This window comes from Hesperophylax consimilis, chromosome 15 (assembly GCF_061612785.1).
Source record: "Hesperophylax consimilis isolate HC1 chromosome 15, BYU_Hcon_1.0, whole genome shotgun sequence".
Classification (NCBI taxonomy): Eukaryota; Metazoa; Arthropoda; class Insecta; order Trichoptera; family Limnephilidae; genus Hesperophylax; species Hesperophylax consimilis.
This window is the reverse complement of record NC_142850.1, coordinates 24,156,623-24,175,732: the sequence shown is the minus strand read 5'-3', so window position 1 is coordinate 24,175,732 and position 19,110 is coordinate 24,156,623. Positions and strand designations below refer to the sequence as shown.

Here is a 19,110-nt window from a genome sequence, read left to right as displayed (position 1 = left end):
GTTTGCGAAGATATATACTACTTTTGGGTGGTGCTAATGCTGTCAGCAGAACTAGGAGATCAACGTCTTCGCCAATAATGAAAACAGCGTCATATGATGAACACAAGGAAATCGCAGTATTGACAATCAACTCATCAGCATCTTCTTCAGCCTGCTTAACTGTAAAATCATCCTGTATAAATTGCTTTGTAAGCATCGAAATCAGACGGACTTTGTTATTTTCATTGGCTAAAAATCGTTCTTGTAAAACTTGAACTGGCATTGTTTCATCGAAAAGATCATCTGCAGACATGTGCTTCTTCGATCGGCGAAGTCTTTCTGCGGTTTTCGTATTTTTTTCACCATCATCAAGCAGATATCCATCAAAAACAATGACTGCATGTGATCCATAGAGATTTCTTACATAGTGAACGTACTTCTCGCAAATTGACCCAAAATAATCATTCCGATTCCATACAACTTTATGTAAAAGATATCCTCCATCCACAACATTAATTTTGCTACCTTCAAGTTGCAAGCCTTCTGGAAGTTGTTCGAAAACATCATAAAATGATGATTTCGTACCTTTGTGCATTCCTTTTTCAGTGAAAAGCGACAAAGAAATGGGGCGAGTTCATAAACATATGATTCATATGTCTGTGGGCGAGTTCGAATTTAAGGAAATCCTTCAATTCTTCGTCGGATTTCTTCACAATACACATTCTCTGGAACAACATTAGCGGGTTGATGGAAATAGTTGTTTCGCCGACCTTTGCTGCTGTTGGCTGCTACTAATGGAATAACTTTGTCATTACGTTTTAATTTTATAGATTCAAAATTTTCAGACGTTGTAACCATGTTCGACATCCTCTCGGTACCTATTTCTCTGGATAAATGACAATTAATCTTTTCATCCCCGACAATTCTAGTAATGATAGAAAGAAGTGAATTGATTTCGGGGAAGGGACAATGCTAAGAATACCAATCCAACAGCTTTTTATCAACAAAATTTATCAAGAAAACTGGAGTTTTGCAATTTTTTGTCAAAATTTTCTTCTTTCAACCGCTGTAACTCGTTACCTATTAGACTTACAAAAAAAAACTTTCTACAAAAAATGTAGGTAATTTAGTTGTCTTTAAATTTGCGTGCAACAATTTGGTTGTAAAAACGACCACTTCATAATTATTTTGAAAAACCCAAATTTTGGCACCTTCAATCCAAGATGGCGGGTCGAGCTCGACCCCCCCAAGGTCGAAAACTTTTTTTTTTCTTTAGAGTCCCAATCTTAACAACATATGTGAAAATCGCTACTACCTAACCTTTTGCAAGGTGGAGCCCTTTTTTATCCCCCACTGACTGGACTATAACCCCTTTAAAATACAATATAGTTTTTATGAGTAAAATTAATGCAATATTATGTTATGTGTTCGTAAATTCAAAATCTGTTTTAAATTAACCTGATGACAAACTGATCTAGTAGTTTAGCAAGTTATTTTTTATAATGAAAAATAATTTATTCAAGTTTCGTTGGTACCTATATGTACTGTACTATATAAAGAAAAAAACTAGAAGTACCTTCCCTGCAAATTTGAATGGAAATAAATGTGCCACTGACTTAGTACCGTTTGGTTCTAGACCATTTAGTACGCGGTTTGTCTCTCTTATATTACCTGAAATTGTATACCGCCATCCCATTTGAATTTCGTAATCATGGTGAACACAGTTTCGTATGGAAATACAGGCCCTAATTGGGCTTTTGCTTGAATCACGAAACACGCCCTCAAGGATCTTATGTTAATCTTAATTCTATGGTACCTACAAATTAGTTTGAACACATAGATGTTATATTGTTTGTTGACTGTAGTCCTTTTTTAACTCGTGTTACTTAGTTACGGCGTTTTGCTTTTCATCTATCTGTGAAGTGTTGGATACTACATTTTTATACCGTAACAGTTCTTATTGTCGTTGTTCCTCCTACGAGCTGTCAAATCGTAATAATCAATATTACGGTATCTACCGACCTGAAGAAAGTTTAAAAAATATATTTTCATCGAGATGTTGACATTCTTATTTGAAATAAAAAGTTATGTAAAATACTAATGTAGGTACCTATATTATTTAGAAACTTGATGATTTCAGCGGAAATTTTGGTTTTAATATATTGAATAAGATAAAATTAGAAACAAACTTTTTTGAACGCTAGGTCTACTGTTCACATAACTACTAGTTAAATATAAATATTATTTTTTTTATAAATGAATTGCTACTATTAAATTAATGAAACTAATTTTAAATAAATTGTATTAAAATCTAAGTGGCGTACCACACTCTACACCCAAACCCTTCTATAAAGGTGCGTATAAACAGCAAAATTTCCGCGAGCCAAGCCATGAATTACGGGAAAGGAACAAAGCAACCGCAAGTGGCTTTTCGCGTCGTTTGCGGTTACTTCGTTGCTTTCCCATAATTCGCGACTCGGCTCGCGGAAATTTTGTCCTGTTTATACGTAGCGTAGCTCCAATTGTGTTGTTAAAGGAAAGCGAGTGGGAGAAAAGATTCCCTTCCTTTGTGACCCCGTCAGCAACAGATATCCCTCGCAACATTAATGAAGCGTGCTGTCCTCAGTTCTTACACCCCGTGGATCCCAACCAACTCCCGCCTTACACACATCAATTCACTGCAACTTATGTGTCCGTAATGCCGCGTAATGTCTTTGATGCTTCCTTTTTTATATCACAAATGAAACATTATATTCTCTGAAAGTGGACTTTTTGAAAATTAGGTAGCATTCCAATTCATTCAATCTTTATTCACTTGATAAGTTTCGATCATATTTTATTTACATCAAGTTTCTCCTTCGAGTTTGAACATTTAAAGTTTACAACTAATGTATGGCGCTGAGGGCCTAAGCCAATAAAAGGTATGCTCCCCTTGGTACGGTAGATACTATTATGGATACCGCGGGAGAAAATTCATATAAAGAACCACTGGTGCATAGATAGACCCAGCACAAAATTTGTGAACGAAAAGGGTCTGAAAATTCCACGAACCTCAAATAAGTATGGAGAACACTTTAATACATGGTACAAGTGATTTTTAATAAACTTATTTGGAGTAAATGAGAAGCCCTGCGCCAAAGGGACAAAGCTGTGGATAATAAAATAACAATCCACGTATCCTCGTATATACAAATGTACCTACATAAATATGTACTTTTTATAATTAAGTTAAAAGTTAAACAAATAGGTATTGTAATTACGATAAATGAATGCATCTTTAAAATAGAACATTAATATACTTGTATAAAAATTCAGCCTGCATTTGTTTGTGCTCGCAAAACTAGAAAGTTACGAGTTAAGGACGGGTTGTTTCGGAGAATTTGAACAATTCATCAAATTTCAACGTTCATTTTCAAGCTCTCTGAAAGATTTTTTCAAGTTCTGTTTTTATTTCAGTTTTGTCAAGCAACTAGCCTACAATGATATAAAAACAGAACTTGAATAAGTCTTTCACAGAACCCGAAAATAAACGTTGAAATTTGATGAATTGTTCAAATTCTCCGTAACAACCCGTCCTAAGTGTTTAATGTGATTAGGATTTCTTAGAACGGGTTTTTACACAGAATTTGAATAATTCATCAAATTTCAAAGCTGATTTTCAAGTTCTGTGAAGGTTCTATTTAAGTTCACATATATTCAGAAGTAAAACATCCTTAGTCTTTAACTGAAATTTAATGTAACTGTGTTCTTTTTTTCAGCCTTACCCCCCTAGACCAGGCCAACCGTCCACCCCGAACGCGCACGATCCTGAATCGGTAAGTGTCCTTTAACTTTTATAACGAGTCCCGGGAACAGCGTCCTAGCCCGGAACAGCGGGAATCAAATTTAAATTATGTTGGCAGACTTTCGGTAAGTTCCCCTTCTCGAACCAACGTTTCGGACAGTCGGTACCGCTTGGCCTATATCGCCTGATAAAGGAAAAATCTGCCGACACCGATCTGTGGATATCGACGGCCGCGGCGTGGATAAGGAATTAGGGTTTACAGCCGTGTATAGTTATTCCGGTGTTCAAACATTCCCCACTTCCCCACCTATCTGGAATAAATGCTACACGGTCCGAAATATTATTACTCCCCGCCTATCTAAACTTATGTTACATTATGCTATCGAACAAGGGTAAGGGGGTTAAATTATTTGAACTTTGTATTAACTAACTAACCATCACGCCGTTTCCCCGAAGGGATAGGCAGAGACGACGGCCCGCCAAACATCTCGGTTTTGGCACACACTCCATGCCTTGTATTAACTATCTGAACATTAAATTCTAATAACCACACGGCAAACTATTCAAACTTATTATTTTAATATGTTTTGTAAAAACCAGTTCCTAAAATTTAATGAGCGTGGTACATGGGGTAACCGGGCAACAAGTGTACACCAATTTCTCCGATTCTATAAGAGATCTTTTAAGATTTACAGGCCAAGTAATAAGCAACTTTAGGCATAGTAAATATCCATTTGACGTGATACGCTATTATTGAAGTATCTATTTACATTGCAATTTGTTACCTTTGTTGTTTCGGCTGATGTCTCGAGCACTTTGTGTCCGGAGCAGTAAATCAGGGTAGCACGTGCCGTGATTAGTGTCTGCCGTCAGTGTCCGGTGCCTGACCGACATTTGTGGTCGGATAAGCATCGATCTTGACGGCCTGTGTAGGTACTCTGTGTGCATTGTTCCTCCCATACAAGCAGAGGGATGATTTTGCTCTTGCCATTGTCTTATTCTGCATTCGGTGTGTACTACATTATAATTTTACAATCGAATGTATCTAGGTGCAAACCGCCTAATGAATACAAACCATTCCTAATAGTCTTGCACTATTCACTTATTTACTCGTACATGCATATTTTTTGTTCATCATTAGGTTGTATGTTGAGATTTTATTGCAGGCAATTCTTTTAAATATTTTATGATTGGTTTAATCCTCTCGTTTAACAGCGGTATCTTTAAAACCACAAATTTCTTGCACGCTGTCGTGAACCTAAAACAACTCTATATCCAGCACGTTTTAATGTTAATTTGATTTGAATTTTTATATAATTTAATATTACCCACATTATAGATTTTTTTAATTACGTATTAGTTCTGTTAGGTTAACATTATGGCAACTCTATTACTTATTACACGGGAGTTCTACAAATTAACGACGTTTGAGTTAATTAAATTACATTTTTTCAAGCGTACTTGAATCTAAAACGTGAATTTTCATGTGGTTGCATCTCAGGTGGCAATTTAGCAGACGTAGATTATTATCCCTTCTCCCCGAGATAGTTTTGCGACAACCCTGTGCATTTTGTCGGAAGATTGAAGTCTGAGCCGCTTTTTATGCGCCGGCTTTTAACGGCTCGGCTTCGAAAATGACAGTAATTAGTATGAACGTAAAACGTAAGCCGACATTGACAGTGAATTCTCCCAGACTTAATCTCCTCAACCTTTAAATCACTCTGACACTCTCTTCTCGTTTTGGGGCGCTTTCAATCCAGCCTAATTTCACTGATACGTGTCATGTATTGCGTTCATTATTATTGGCGTTCAATTAAATCGTTCATTTCCAAGATCTTGGTCATACGATGTGGAGTGAAAAATACTTTTTTTTGTATTACGTTCCCTTTACATCTAATAATATCTAGAATCCCATTACAATTGAAATATTTCTTCGAACTGAAGATAACCTCCTCCAGTATTTTCACAAAAATTTATTTTTAATATTGTTACAATAACACATAGCAAATGGCATTAGAACAGAATAATGAAATTTATATTTTTTTTAGTATTTCTACATCAACGAAGAGAACTAGCTCTCGAGTTTGGTGTAGGAGTAAAAAATAATATCATAGAGTGTATGATAATATAGGATTTGGAAACATTAGAAAATATAAATATGTCACTGCATTTGTTAATGATGTTACGAGTGTTCAGTTTTTTAAACTACATTTATTAATGTTAAGTTGCTTGTGTGTGCTAATAATTTTGGAAACTAAATATGTTTGGTGGACATACTTTCTTAATTCCTTTTTAAAATGAATTATTTTTTTAATCTCAATAATTTCATTCGGGATTTTGTTGTAAAGTTGGACGAAAATGACGTTGAAATGTTTGTCACAATTTTAAAGAAATGATCCACAACTTGCATATCAATGAAGCAAGTAATCAACTGGTAAGTTTTTAGATTCTCACGGCCAAAAGCATTTTTGTTGTGATGTAACTGTTTGTGATAGATAATTTCCCGGACTCAATGAAAGATCCTATCATGGCCGAACACAATCAATTGAATTTTGTAGGCATATCAATGCGTTTGATAACATTATGTATTGTTAACACTATCAGACTTGAGGGCATATATGTAAATGCGAACAACGGAGTAGGTATCACAGTTAGCTGCGAGTTAGTAGGTTTTGGTGTGCCGGGTGCCATGTACGGGGCGACCTGCGCGATAGTGTATTTGCATGTCATGTAACATTAGTGTTGGGCCGATAATTACCACGAGATATGGTAATCCATCCATCCCGCCGTGTTTGTCCTCCGGCTGCAGGCAAGCAGCGACAGACAAACAAACAAACCCTCGACACCGTTTCTGGTCGGCGGCGCGGGTATCTTCATTAAACTAAATAGCACACTACCACTACTTGTTGATTGCTTTGACCAAAATTACTTTACGAGTATAGGTACTTAACAATGCACTTATAATTCTACTGAATTCTTCCATCATCAAAAAAGAACACATGCGAATGCGAAATACAATTTGTGTTCTTCCTTTAGCTTAAATTAGATAATTATTTTTTTTTTTATATATAAAATCAAAACCTACTAAAGCATCTAAAACTCTATGACCTCTGGTTTCTGGAAAATTTATAAAGTCGATGTCACATTTTTGCAATGAATGCAAAATAAGTTCTTACGTTTTCTAAGTTTTAAAATGGGTTTTGTTAAACTATAACACTCTAAATTATAGGAATATGATTTTCACTGACTTGGTATATCTGTATAAAATTCTAAATGAAGCATTTGATAGTCCAGAATTGCTTCGTATTGATAAGCTTTCGAATTCCACTGCGTAATACGTAGTGGGGATTTATTTCAGTGCCCAAATTCTGGTAGGTACTAACTTCCATATGTATTTCTCATTGCCCAGAATATTATGGAGGAAAATAATTATGCCGAGTTAGTGGATATCTTCAATTTATCACACGGAGAAAATATAAGTATGGCTCATTTATTGAAATCTTGTCGAAAATGTGCAATCCATTTCCTAATAAAATATTAGTCCGTTCAGAATATATTGAAACACGTGTTCATGCAGGTGTCCTTTTCCTAATAAATACAATGACAAAATGTTACAATATTAGATTTTTTTGGAACACGTGTTCCGACATTCTAATAACATATTGGTGTTTTACCGACAGTTTGTTAGGAATTTTATCAATTCATTCGCTTAACACCTGCAGTCCTGCTTTTAACAGGAATATGAATAATTTCTCTGAAAACAACCAAAATCACCAAAAAAATCACACCATCCAAAAAGACGACTTCTCCAACGCAGTGCCTAACATACTGACTGAGGAAAGGTAGCTGTACCGTACATGGTTCTACCAACAGAACCCGGTCCTACAAAAACTAAACCCCGCAACATAAGTTAAGTTTCTTTTGGGTACCCCTTGTATATGAATAATACTGTATAATTTTTACTATTCCTATGCATAAGCCCCTAAAGGGGGGCTATAAATCTAATCTCAGGCGAAGCCAGGTACGAATGTTCGTTATTACGTTATTTTGAAGCTTTATATTTATGTAAGGCAACACGATGATAAGAAACTTCGGCAAGGTACTAATGTATTTGATATGTCGGAGTGGGGGTCGGTATCCTAAAACATATAGAAGAAAAAACATAACATTAATCTTTGTTAGGTTGCAATATTTTATCTATATTATTCCTTCCCGTGTCCATAATCCATATCTTTATACTTCTTTTGAAGTCGGATATTTTTTTAATGGTTTCTATTGCAAGAGGGGGGATATTAAATAGTTTCATAAAGAAATATTGCAAATTTCTTTGACCAAAAGTCGTTTTAGTTGTAGGTTGGTGAAATGTATTTTGTAATTAGGATCTTGTGAATAGACTCGAGTAGATAGATGATGGTGTGTGCAAAGTTATCCTAGTTTTTGAATGCATAAATTAAAATATATTTTTTAATATAATTGTTTCAGGGAATTAAAAACATAGTCTGATGGGGAAGTATACTTTTAAAAATTTCCTTTTGTGCTATGAGGACTGGTTTTAGAATGGAATCGCATATAGTAGTAATCACATATAGTAATACTGCCGGTAGGAGATTGGAGCCCCGTCCCTCGCGACCCGCCGATTAATTATTACATCCCCAATCATCCTCAATCAGACGGCCCTTGTGATTACCAGAGCTACCAGATGCATAAGCTCCCAGTTCGGATTAATTTGCCGGAAACATCACGTAACCAACCAACAACCACCCACCACCCACCGGGCCGGGCCCGATTGTCAGGCACTGACCAACTCCACGCCACTGGACAACACAACAGAAGTGGAGTAGGTGAATCCTTTGTATCGGCTTTTTATTCAATTGGGGTTAGTTATTATTTACTACAAAAGCTCTATGCATTTCCAAAATAAAATCTTTTCTCATATATTATATATATCATATATTTTCATATATTTCATATATCATATATTTTCTCAATATCATACATAAAGATAGTTGCCAATAAAAATGTGCGGTGAAAAAATGAAGACAATGTTAGTAGTTCTTATTCGAAGTATGATACAGTTAAAAGTGACCGAGGGGAATAGGGTCCCATTAGCTCAGTTGGTAGAGCACTGTCACGGAAAGACAAGGGTCCTGGGTTCGAGTCCCAGATGTGACCGTTTCCTTTTCTGATTTTTCTATTTCAGATTTTCGTTTAGAAATCACTAATATTGTCTTCAATATTTAAATATTACAATTTGAGGTTTTACTCAATAAAGTTATTCCGAAAAAATTAATAAAATCTTTTCAATAACTGAGAATATGCCCGTTCAGCATTTGTTAATATTTTGATCAGCCGTCAAATAATGGTCATGCCGCCCCCATGCATCACAATTTCATCAGAAGTTGAAACTGAACGCATTTAACGGAGATTTACCGTTAAAATGTAGAAATTAATTAAAATTACACTAATCGTCGATTAGAGCATCAATCAAATGTGACGAAATTGAAACAATACCTTAGATTACAAAAATATAATTTTATTGTTGCGTCCACGGGGCTTCGCGTAAACTTTTGCATATACGTATAATCAACATTTGGTAGATATGTGTTATGTAGAGATAGTTCAGTTACATTAGCGCGTTGGTTGATGGATCACACGGCATAACGGCCGTATCTGCTCGCCACAGGTACAAATGATGTTCCCAGTTATTATGTATGAGCAGAGAGAGATACCGACTAGACTAGATTGTGTATTAGGTATGTAGTACGGTATTAGGTAGTTTCCAAAACCACCAAACGGGTTCGATGAAAATACCCAAAATTATTCCCGACGTGAACTTCATTAGTTTTCCTGTTAAAATTCCACGTTCGCCAGAACCGACTCACCGCCTCACCGCTAGCTGCTAGCTGCTAGTGGCTGTTATGGGCGGGGGTTGCAATTATTATTCCGCTTTACGAGGCCTTTTATGCAAAAATAGTTCGCTTTCATATTTTACCGCAAACATTTTTGAAGGATTCTGCCATTATAATTTAATTTAACATTCATTCTCACTCAGAAATTATTTTGGCATTTCATAATACATTTAATATTCTGTATTAAACCTATACTTGCCAACTGTAACATGTTAATATGATGGTACTTTTCTGGTATATATTATATGAGTAATGAAACAAATATTATCTATTAACAACTTATTCGTTTAAATTGTTTTTCAAAGGCAGGAAAGCTATGGCGCCACCCGGTCGGGCAGCGTTCTGAGGCAGATTAAGATAGGGGCTGTAGGAAAGAATTTATTAATGCGGGTCTTGAATAAGCCCGGATTATATGAAGGAGGAAAAACAGATGCCGGTAACTCGTTGTACATACGAACCGTCTTACACAAAAACGAGTCGAAGAATCGGCCCGTTCTCATGAAGCCAACATCAACTGTGAACGTGTGTTCCGCTCGTGTACGTCTAGTTTCTCGCACGTGCACCGGTGCACCGGGATCAATGCTGCTAGCTCCTTAGAGCAGGCTCCATTAAAATACCTGTAGAACAGATTTAGCATGCCCACATTGCTTCTGTGCATTAATTAGAGTTGGCAATCGGTCTGTTAACAATGGATTGTCAATCAGACTGACTGCCTTCCTTTGCACAGAATACTCGTAAATTAGCTTTATCAAGTATTGTGGGGCTCCAGCCTAGCGGTGGCTCCCTAATTCAATTTGCTAGGCGTACTTGAGATTTATATAGGGTTAGCATCTGGTTACTATTGAAGAATCTGCTAGCCCTATACAAGAGGCACAGTTTGTTGGAAGTCAGATTTACTCGGGCTTCCATAGATATACTCCAAGCATTTCAGTGCAGTCTTTATTGGGGAGGGTGCTTCCATCAAATTGCACCAGATAGTCATTGATCTCCCTCTTTGCCGAAATCAGACACGCTTGGGTTTTGAGACGTTGAAATGAAACTGACCAGGTTTGCCTCACCCCAGGCACGAACCTTCTCGAGTTGGTGATTAACTTTTTGTCTCAAAACTTCCCGAGCTGTACGGAAATCAACAGTGGAAGGGAGCTTGTCAAAAAGATAACCCTCTTGAACGGTGCTGTCGTCAGCGTAGCAATGAATGGGTGCTCATTCAACGAGATTGTTGATGTGCAACAAAAACAGCTTCAGCGACAGCACAGTTCCTTGTGGCACCCCCGCACTGATTTGATGCGGAGAGGAAGACGAGCCGTCAACTACGGTTTGAATTGTTTTTCCTTTGAGAAAGTCCGCAATCCAACTATGCAGGGTTGAATGGATCCCATACGGTTGTAACTTTAAGACAAGCGCCCGGTGCCAGACCTCATCAAAGGCTTTGGAGATATCCATCCCGACGGTTTAAGTTTTTCCAAAACGTTCCAAGTATCGCCCCCATATATGCATTACATACCCGAGCACACACGAAGCCACACGATCGGTTTCGATGAAATCCGTATTGCCGATTGCTTAGGATGTTGTTTTTCTCGGGGTATATGAGCAATTATTAATCACCCTTTCCAATACCTTTGAGTGAGAGTTTAAATAATTTTGAGAGCACCAGGGTTAATTCTGCAGAACACTTCTTAAGGACCAGGGCAGGTATTCCGTCTGTCCAGCTGGATTTATCGATTTTCAAATCGTTCGAGACCCGGAGAACCTCCTTGTTCCGGATATTTGGTTCCTTCACTTGGAAACCGCAGTGCGGAATTGAAGGGGGAGTCTCTCCGTTATCCCGAAGAGACGAGTTTTCCGCGAAAATTTAGCCTAATAACTCAGCTTTCTCGCAGGCCGAGTTAATCAGCCGACCATCGGGCTTGAAAAGTTGTTCTGCAGAAATTTCTCCCAATTGAACCAGCGAGCGACCAGAAAGAACGGCTGCCGGTGGAGCAGTCTGCCAGCTTTTTGGCAATTATTTGATCGTGGTCGTTCTTAGCTCTAGCTCTTGCAATCGGGTGGGGGCGACGGATGCACCCCTGCATCACACATCAGGTGCCCACCGTGTCATTCCTCATTGGGCCTCACAGGTGAGCCTGATGACTTTCTCACTTGCAAGTGTGAGCTATCATCGCCACCAATAATCTTTGCCCGTTGTCGGTATTCCGAAAGTTTATCCAGAGTGCATTATAAGCCGTGTTTTTTAGTCTGTTTTAGTTCAGCACAGCGATAGTCAAACCACGGCTTTGTGCCCGCTCCAGAAAAGAAGGAGAAAGGAATGTAGCAATCCATCGTAGATTGATTGGTCCTCTGAGCTAAAGCAGTCCACACTCTAAGGAAAGGTTCTGAAAACTTACCGCATGCCGTCCCATTTTGCTGCTCTGTAGTGCCATACCTTCCTCTTTACATGATTGTCAGGTTAACTGTTCACGGAGGATGGGACAGAGGTGGTAATCAGGTTGTGGTCGGAGGATCCTAAAGGCGCTGTAACCTCCACACTGCCCAAGGGTCGGGCCCCTGTACTATCCAGCGGCCCAGACAGCGATAATCGGCTCGAAGGGTCTCCCTCAACCGACCTCCCTCGGCCCGCCCGGCAGTAAGTAGGCCGACCCGTTCATCAATGTGTTCCAGATACATCAACCCCCATAAGCCCGGGCACCCTTGCTCATGGGGAGTCACCAAACGTAGCGAACCACTTAGGCACCAGGCAACCTGTGGCAGGGGCGTTTGTAACCCTGAGTATGGTTCCCGGGGTGGCGGTACCCGTGAACCTCCTCCCAAATTAGAAAAACCATTTTTGAAAAAACCTCCCATTTTGGAAAAACCCGAACTTTTCGTCCGTGGTTTATTTTTTTCGCTTAAAATTATAAAAGCATTGGTTTAATTTGATCTTATTAAAACTATCCACGGTGTTTTGTTTTGCTTTTTACGAACATGTTATTTATTTATATTATGGGTTTTATTCTCCATGGTTTTAAGAGACTGCACCGACAACCTCTCTGCAAATTGGAATAAATACATTGTTGGCGATTTCCCGGGCGATTTGAGTCCTGACAAAACCCCCAACCTGAAAAATTACACAGGTGGGGCAGGTTTACATATTTCATGTTTATAATATATATTGCGGTATGTCTGCGAAAATGCTTAGTGAAAATAATCATTTTGATGAATTCCCGTCATCAAAAAATAACACATGCGAAAGCGAAATACGATGTGATCCTCCTTTAGTGTCTTCACGGACAAGTAACATTACCACATAACTAGTTTTTTTTGTAGATTTAATTCCAAGTTCAGTATTTATGCTGTAGCCCGTGAGACCGCCGGCCTAGACACCGTGCATGTTGGAGATGCCATCGCATTTCCTCTTGATGTTTTTTTTACTTCCCTTCAGTCCACTTGTACCGGATGAAGTGAGCGCGAATGCCTTCCGGCCGCTGGACACGTCCGCTCGCTACACAAATACCCCAACCATCCAACTTACATGAAGTTACTTTCCCAGGAACAAAGGAATAACGTAATCACGCGACCCTCCTCACTTATCACTCCATCACAAGCAACCAATAGCAGTCATATCTTGTTATTATAATGATATTTCCATATAATTACTACGCCTAGGCATTACTCTCAATAAATACATATTATTATTAATATAATATGACTTGCATAGCGCCGTTTTTGTGCAAAAACACCTCAAGGGAGCTGTACAAACCTATAATACATTTCTACAGTGATCTATGTTATTACTTAACTATTTATGGAGAAAATATACAGTACAATACTTACCTGGTAGGTGAGATTAACACTTAATTAACATTTTCTAATTGTTTATTGGCGAAATTTAGATACAGGATTTAGGACTTAATTGAAAAATTGAATATAACTGGACTTTCTCTTAGGAATGGTATATTTATTTTAAGGGTACGACAGCTTAAAAGGGTAAGTTTTTAGTTTAGACCTGAATTCTCTTTGACTTGTTATGGATCTTAGTTCCGGAGGGAGTTTATTCCAAGCCTTCGGCCCAGATACTCCGAAAGCGCGATCACCAAACGTAGTATTTGGCTTGCGCTTAGGTTCCACCAGTCTGCCTACAGCTGATGATGTTGCTGATCTAAGAGTTTACTGCCTCAGACCAGTGTTTTCCGGGACGCATAGTTCAGAGATGTAGGGTGGGGCCATTTCATTGATGGATTTAAACACCATCCAGCACAATTTGTACTGGATTCTTTCAGGGCACTTGAGCCAGTGAGGGTTACGAAGGTGTTCTGAAATGTGCGAATATTTTGAAACCCCGGTTATTCCTCTAATTCATTGTTTTTCATTAGTTTTTTTAATAATATTATTACCTGTATATACGCTGTCTAGCTAGATTCTTTACACATCCATCATTCGCCTTGAATGAATGTGTCCGTTGTTATAACCTCGTTTTATCGAAGTTACCAGGTTTTATACATGTCCTTGATATTCAACAGTGAAAGCGCACGTCAATAAGTTACTTGCTCATTGGCTGTTGTTTCCTATACTATAATGAAACATTTGATGAGATGATATTACAGCATCCTTTATGTAACCTGACGACCCGGACTGTCCCTATGCGAAGGGGAAAGTAACCTGACTACCAGCAGGCAGCAGGGCTCCCCCTTGTGTTGTACGTTTATCCGTCCCGTATCCAGGCACCAGCGCTGGCAGGCATGCCCTACCACGGGGTTCCCCTCGCCCTACGCGGTACACAGTACACAACACACAACCCACAACCGACGAACGCCAAGTTTCGCCAGAGTTGCTGAAAACTTATAACGAGCTATTGGGGAGGAATCGACTTGCAATCTACATTCATTCATTCTATTAAAATACATAGAGAGGTTCTTCAAAATCACACTGCGCTCGAGCGAAGATCAGATTTAACCTTTTTTGTTTATTTCAAATTAATATATATTTAAAATTATTAACTGCAATGTCGCTTCACTAGGAAAACTTGAAAAAAAATTAGCTCACGCAGGAAAATAATTTCTCTCAGGGCCTATGTCATCTTTGGGCATGCTGCGTGGGTGTCTTTCAAAGAAATTTAAAAAAACAAGTTTCTGCATGGAAAAAAGAGTATTGCCGATTTTTTAAAATCCGGTTAAAAACGGGATTGCAGGCCGTTTCCTACTTTAGTACATTCGTAATATATCGGAACACGTGTTCATGCACCGGTATTTGTCCAGATAATATACAATGACGAAATTCGAAAATATTAGGATTTTTATTAACACATTCGTATTTTACTAAAAGTTTATTAGGAAACCTATCAAGTCTTTCTTCGTTAAAGAGTCGCAATCCTGTTTTTATCCGGATTATGAATTATTTGAAGAGATTCTTAATAAATTATCAATATTTTATCAGTTTTCTCCATGTGGGAAGGATAATCCCTCTTTAATTGTAACAATTCTAAGACTGAATATTTCAAACACTCGCTTGTACCTAGATTACATGAAATTAGTAATAGGTACGCAGATGTAGCAGATCTGTTTAACTACACAGAAGCTAGGTACAAAAAGGCTTTAATATCATATCTTTTAAATCATTACCAATAAAATGTAAGTCTACTCATACTTACGTAAAAAGTCAAATAAATATGCATATGCCTGGGGCAACTGAGGAAACTTGGGTCAATAATAATATTCAATACGGTGAACCAACAGCTTGATTGACACTTACCTACTTTCAACCAAAACCTGAAAATAAATGCATACATTTTAACTATTTTAATATATTATATCATGTATCTATACTATCATATATTTCAATAAATACTAATCTAACCTAGTCTACCTGTAAGTTTTGCATGTACTTGCATCTCTAAATTTTTATATCCATCTAGAGTTTCTGTTAATTGTATATTTTCTGATGTCACTGTTTATAATTTACTGTATATGGTATATTTTATACCGTCGATATTAAAATAAATAAAGGTAGGCGGGGTAGGTAGGAATCTGGGGGTCAGTGTTTCCAGGATGAATCCAACCCTTCCATTCGGTGCAAGGCGATTGGCGAGAGTCCGGCAGGAGGGGTATTCAAATTTCTTTAGGAAAGAAAAATAACACGTTTTTACCCATTTACGGCATTATTTTTTTAACATTTTAAGGTTTTATATATAAAATACTTATTTCGTAATTTACTTTTAGGGGTTAAATCACTATTTTGTATGGAGATATGTATTTTTAAAACACTTTTGAATCATTTAGTCATAAAATATTTGAATCAAACCGGCGATTCAGTGGGATCGGGATGGGCCTCGGGACTCGGGGCATGCACAGTTCCCCTTTAATATTTACTCCCGTCCCCTTTCCATCATACCAAACAGAGGGGATCGGCTCTACAGACCTTTTTACAATCACATCCGGCCTGGATATTTAGAATTCTCCTTGTATTTAATCATTTTATTCAATGTTGAATTTATCCCCCTTTGGGTTTAAAAAATTCTAAACGCGATCTGTCGGGCGGGACTGTTCGATGGGAAGGCTCCCAATTTGCAACGAACCCTTCATTTTAAAAATACAAATTCGAATGATATTTTAACGGAATTAGAAGGAAAAGTCGATCATAAAATTGTAATTGTAGGTTAATTAATTATTTATTTAAAGCTCAGTTTTGTTTGTTGGGCGCTTTCTGATAGCATTTTTTGCCAGCAACTACGCAAACAATTTCATAAAAAGAAAAATAAATAATAATTCAATCTTAATAATGATGTTGGAAACATGCATGTATATTATTTATTTATTTAACGCCCAGAGGGCTTTTACATGTAGGTGGTACAATTTTGATGACAGATAATTTAAGAAATAATAAAAATAAAAGGACACAAAATAAAAAATACAGCGATTTGACTGGTTTACAAAAATACAACTTCCATTTAAGAATAGTGTTGAAATAAATCTTTTCACAAAATCAATCACAAAATTCGCAAAGTTAATATTAAATATATCGACATCACCTAAGTATTGGTTTCCCATAGTGTGAAACCGTTGTATTGGGGAGTTCGCAATGTAATTGCGCTTATGTGTGTTGCAGTGGAATATTGTATTTTGTCATGTTGTTATTGTAGGTATTCGTAAGTTTATGAGTTGCAGAAGTTTGCAACAGTCGAATTTAGAGTTTATAATTTAGAATAAAAAAGTAGTTTATTTTAGGCCGGTCTTCCAATGTGTGTATTTTTAGAGTATTTAATAAGAAATGCTATTGTAAGTCTTCTAGTGGGATATTTAATTTAAAATTTATAAAAGGTTGATTTTTTTTGTATTCGCTCAATGTTATTAATGTGAATTTTGTAAGAGGGAGACCAAACTACTGAGTTGTATTCAATTATGCTTCTAACTAGAGATATGTATGTTAAACAAATAAATTACCTAATTAGCAGTGGCGGTCCGTGACTCTTCAGTGGGCTAAAAAAGTTAATTAACAACATATTGCACTAATAATAATATGCAATTTTATTAGATTATTCTTCTATTAAAAATATTTATATTGTATTATTTATGTAAATACGTTTAAGTACATGGCGATTTTGTTATAAATTATCAAGCAGTAATGAATAGGTTTAATTAATAATAATGCCTAGCTGAATTTATAAGATTCCACCATAAGCATAAGAAGTATAAATAATAATACAAGCTTCCGATGCATGATACCGTCCAGTGGTGAAGACAGTAATTTTTATGGTTCCTTTCCTAGGTCCGCTCCCTTTTGTGGCCAAGTTTAGTAAAGCCTCTACTTGCCCGGAGCGCACAGGACCTAATCCTCGCCTGCGTTCTCCGGCCTCCTACTCTCCCTACGACTACAGTAAAGTTCCTACCCTCCGCTGGCTGGCTGGTGGCCGCCCGCAGATAGGGGCCCTATAGGTACTGTTGAGTAGGCACTTTGTTCCCGGCTGGATTCTACTTTTTCATGCGTTTTATTCATTTAGGAAGAACGTTGCGAAACTAGATATGATGCTGAATATGTGCATAATTAATATCTTCTTCGTGCTAGCAGAATAAAATATAAAGAATAAGTTTCCTTTTACCTTCAACTTTAATCTTCCTATTGAATTTGTTTTTCAAATTCTTTTGTCTGATGTTCTTTTCTTATTTTTTTGACAATTGAAAAGATATTTCAAAGTTCACTAACAGATTTTCTATTTTATAATTATGATTTTTTCAGACTAGTACACCTACCTAGTTCAGCAGTTTTTTTGTCGGTGGTTTTAGTTGAAAGTTCTAATAATAATTTAAATAAAGTATTTAGTTTAACGCTCTTTTATAGGTCATGAACGTAGGATGTTTTTTTTATGTTTCCGAATTCCTTACTCGTTACCACCCTCTATCTAAATTGTGTAAAATATCTACTACCGTGTTGTAGTAAAACACACATTTGCTGATAAAGTTGAAGGTACAGTCCACCTGCACCACCAATACAAAAATATATTCCACGAACCTGCCTCACATCCGCCCGCCACCTGTCTATCTGTACTCTGTAGTAGGTACTCTACTCATAACTGGTATTTGGTTTTTCCGCACTAGCTAGTAGTTAGCAATCGCTTCCTCTATAAGTGTGCTTATCAGTTAAAGAAGCTACTCAAATTATTGTATTTTACTTAATTAATTAATTAATGATTTTACATTTGAAATGTGTATTTATTTTGTTAAAATTTTTGACAGATGTCGTAATTTTTCAATTTACTGACCGGTATCCATTCGAAAGGTAAATAATTTGTGATTATCTGTAAAATTGAACATGTTTGTTTTTGAAAGTTAATAATGAAACATTTTGTTTTTAATAAATACTTTGACCTTCACGAATCCTACAATTATAATATCCCGTGATTATCCACAGGTTTGCGCCAGTTATTTATAATATTGTAGTGTTAATACAAATAACATAGGGATTGTTCGGGGAGTGCTTCATTAAATTCGTTTGTAAACAAACATTTATGATGATTAACAGACCTACCAGACAGAAGTTAACAGACCTATCTACAATTAAACAAATCAATTATTTCATGATTTTTTTCAGGTGTAACATACGCTGTTATCAAATAATGCTCTTAATTCACGTATACTTATGTCACCAGCATCACCCAAAGTCTTGTTAGAGGTCAGTTAGACGAATTCATTAGTTCTAAGCTACAATTATTTATTATTCACCCGTTATGTTATAATCAAAACGCGTTGTAATCATAGCACCTTCTATTTAAAATGTAAAACGTGATTAATAAGTGAATCCATTAATAACGCGGATGGATGGATGGGTAGTCATTTTCCGTTCCCACGTTTTCCCTTGCACAATAGTGCATACAATTTCCCCGCGTAAGTGATACAGTCCAGAACAGCTGATGTAATAATGAATGCCAAGTCTCCCCCGGGGGGACTAGGGGCTGTGCAGTGTGCAGTGTGC

General features: G+C 37.1%; 1 protein-coding gene across 5 annotated transcripts in view; it reads left to right on the top strand.

Moving 5' to 3' along the window:
* The window catches only part of osa (trithorax group protein osa), a 241,730-nt gene that overhangs the window by 111,273 nt on the left and 111,347 nt on the right, over positions 1-19,110 (top strand). For all 5 annotated transcript variants that reach the window (XM_089640374.1, XM_089640375.1, XM_089640377.1 and 2 more), the window contains exon 4: positions 3,738-3,794. In XM_089640374.1, coding sequence (XP_089496500.1) covers positions 3,738-3,794 — 57 coding nt within the window. The remainder of the gene's footprint in view (positions 1-3,737; positions 3,795-19,110) is intronic.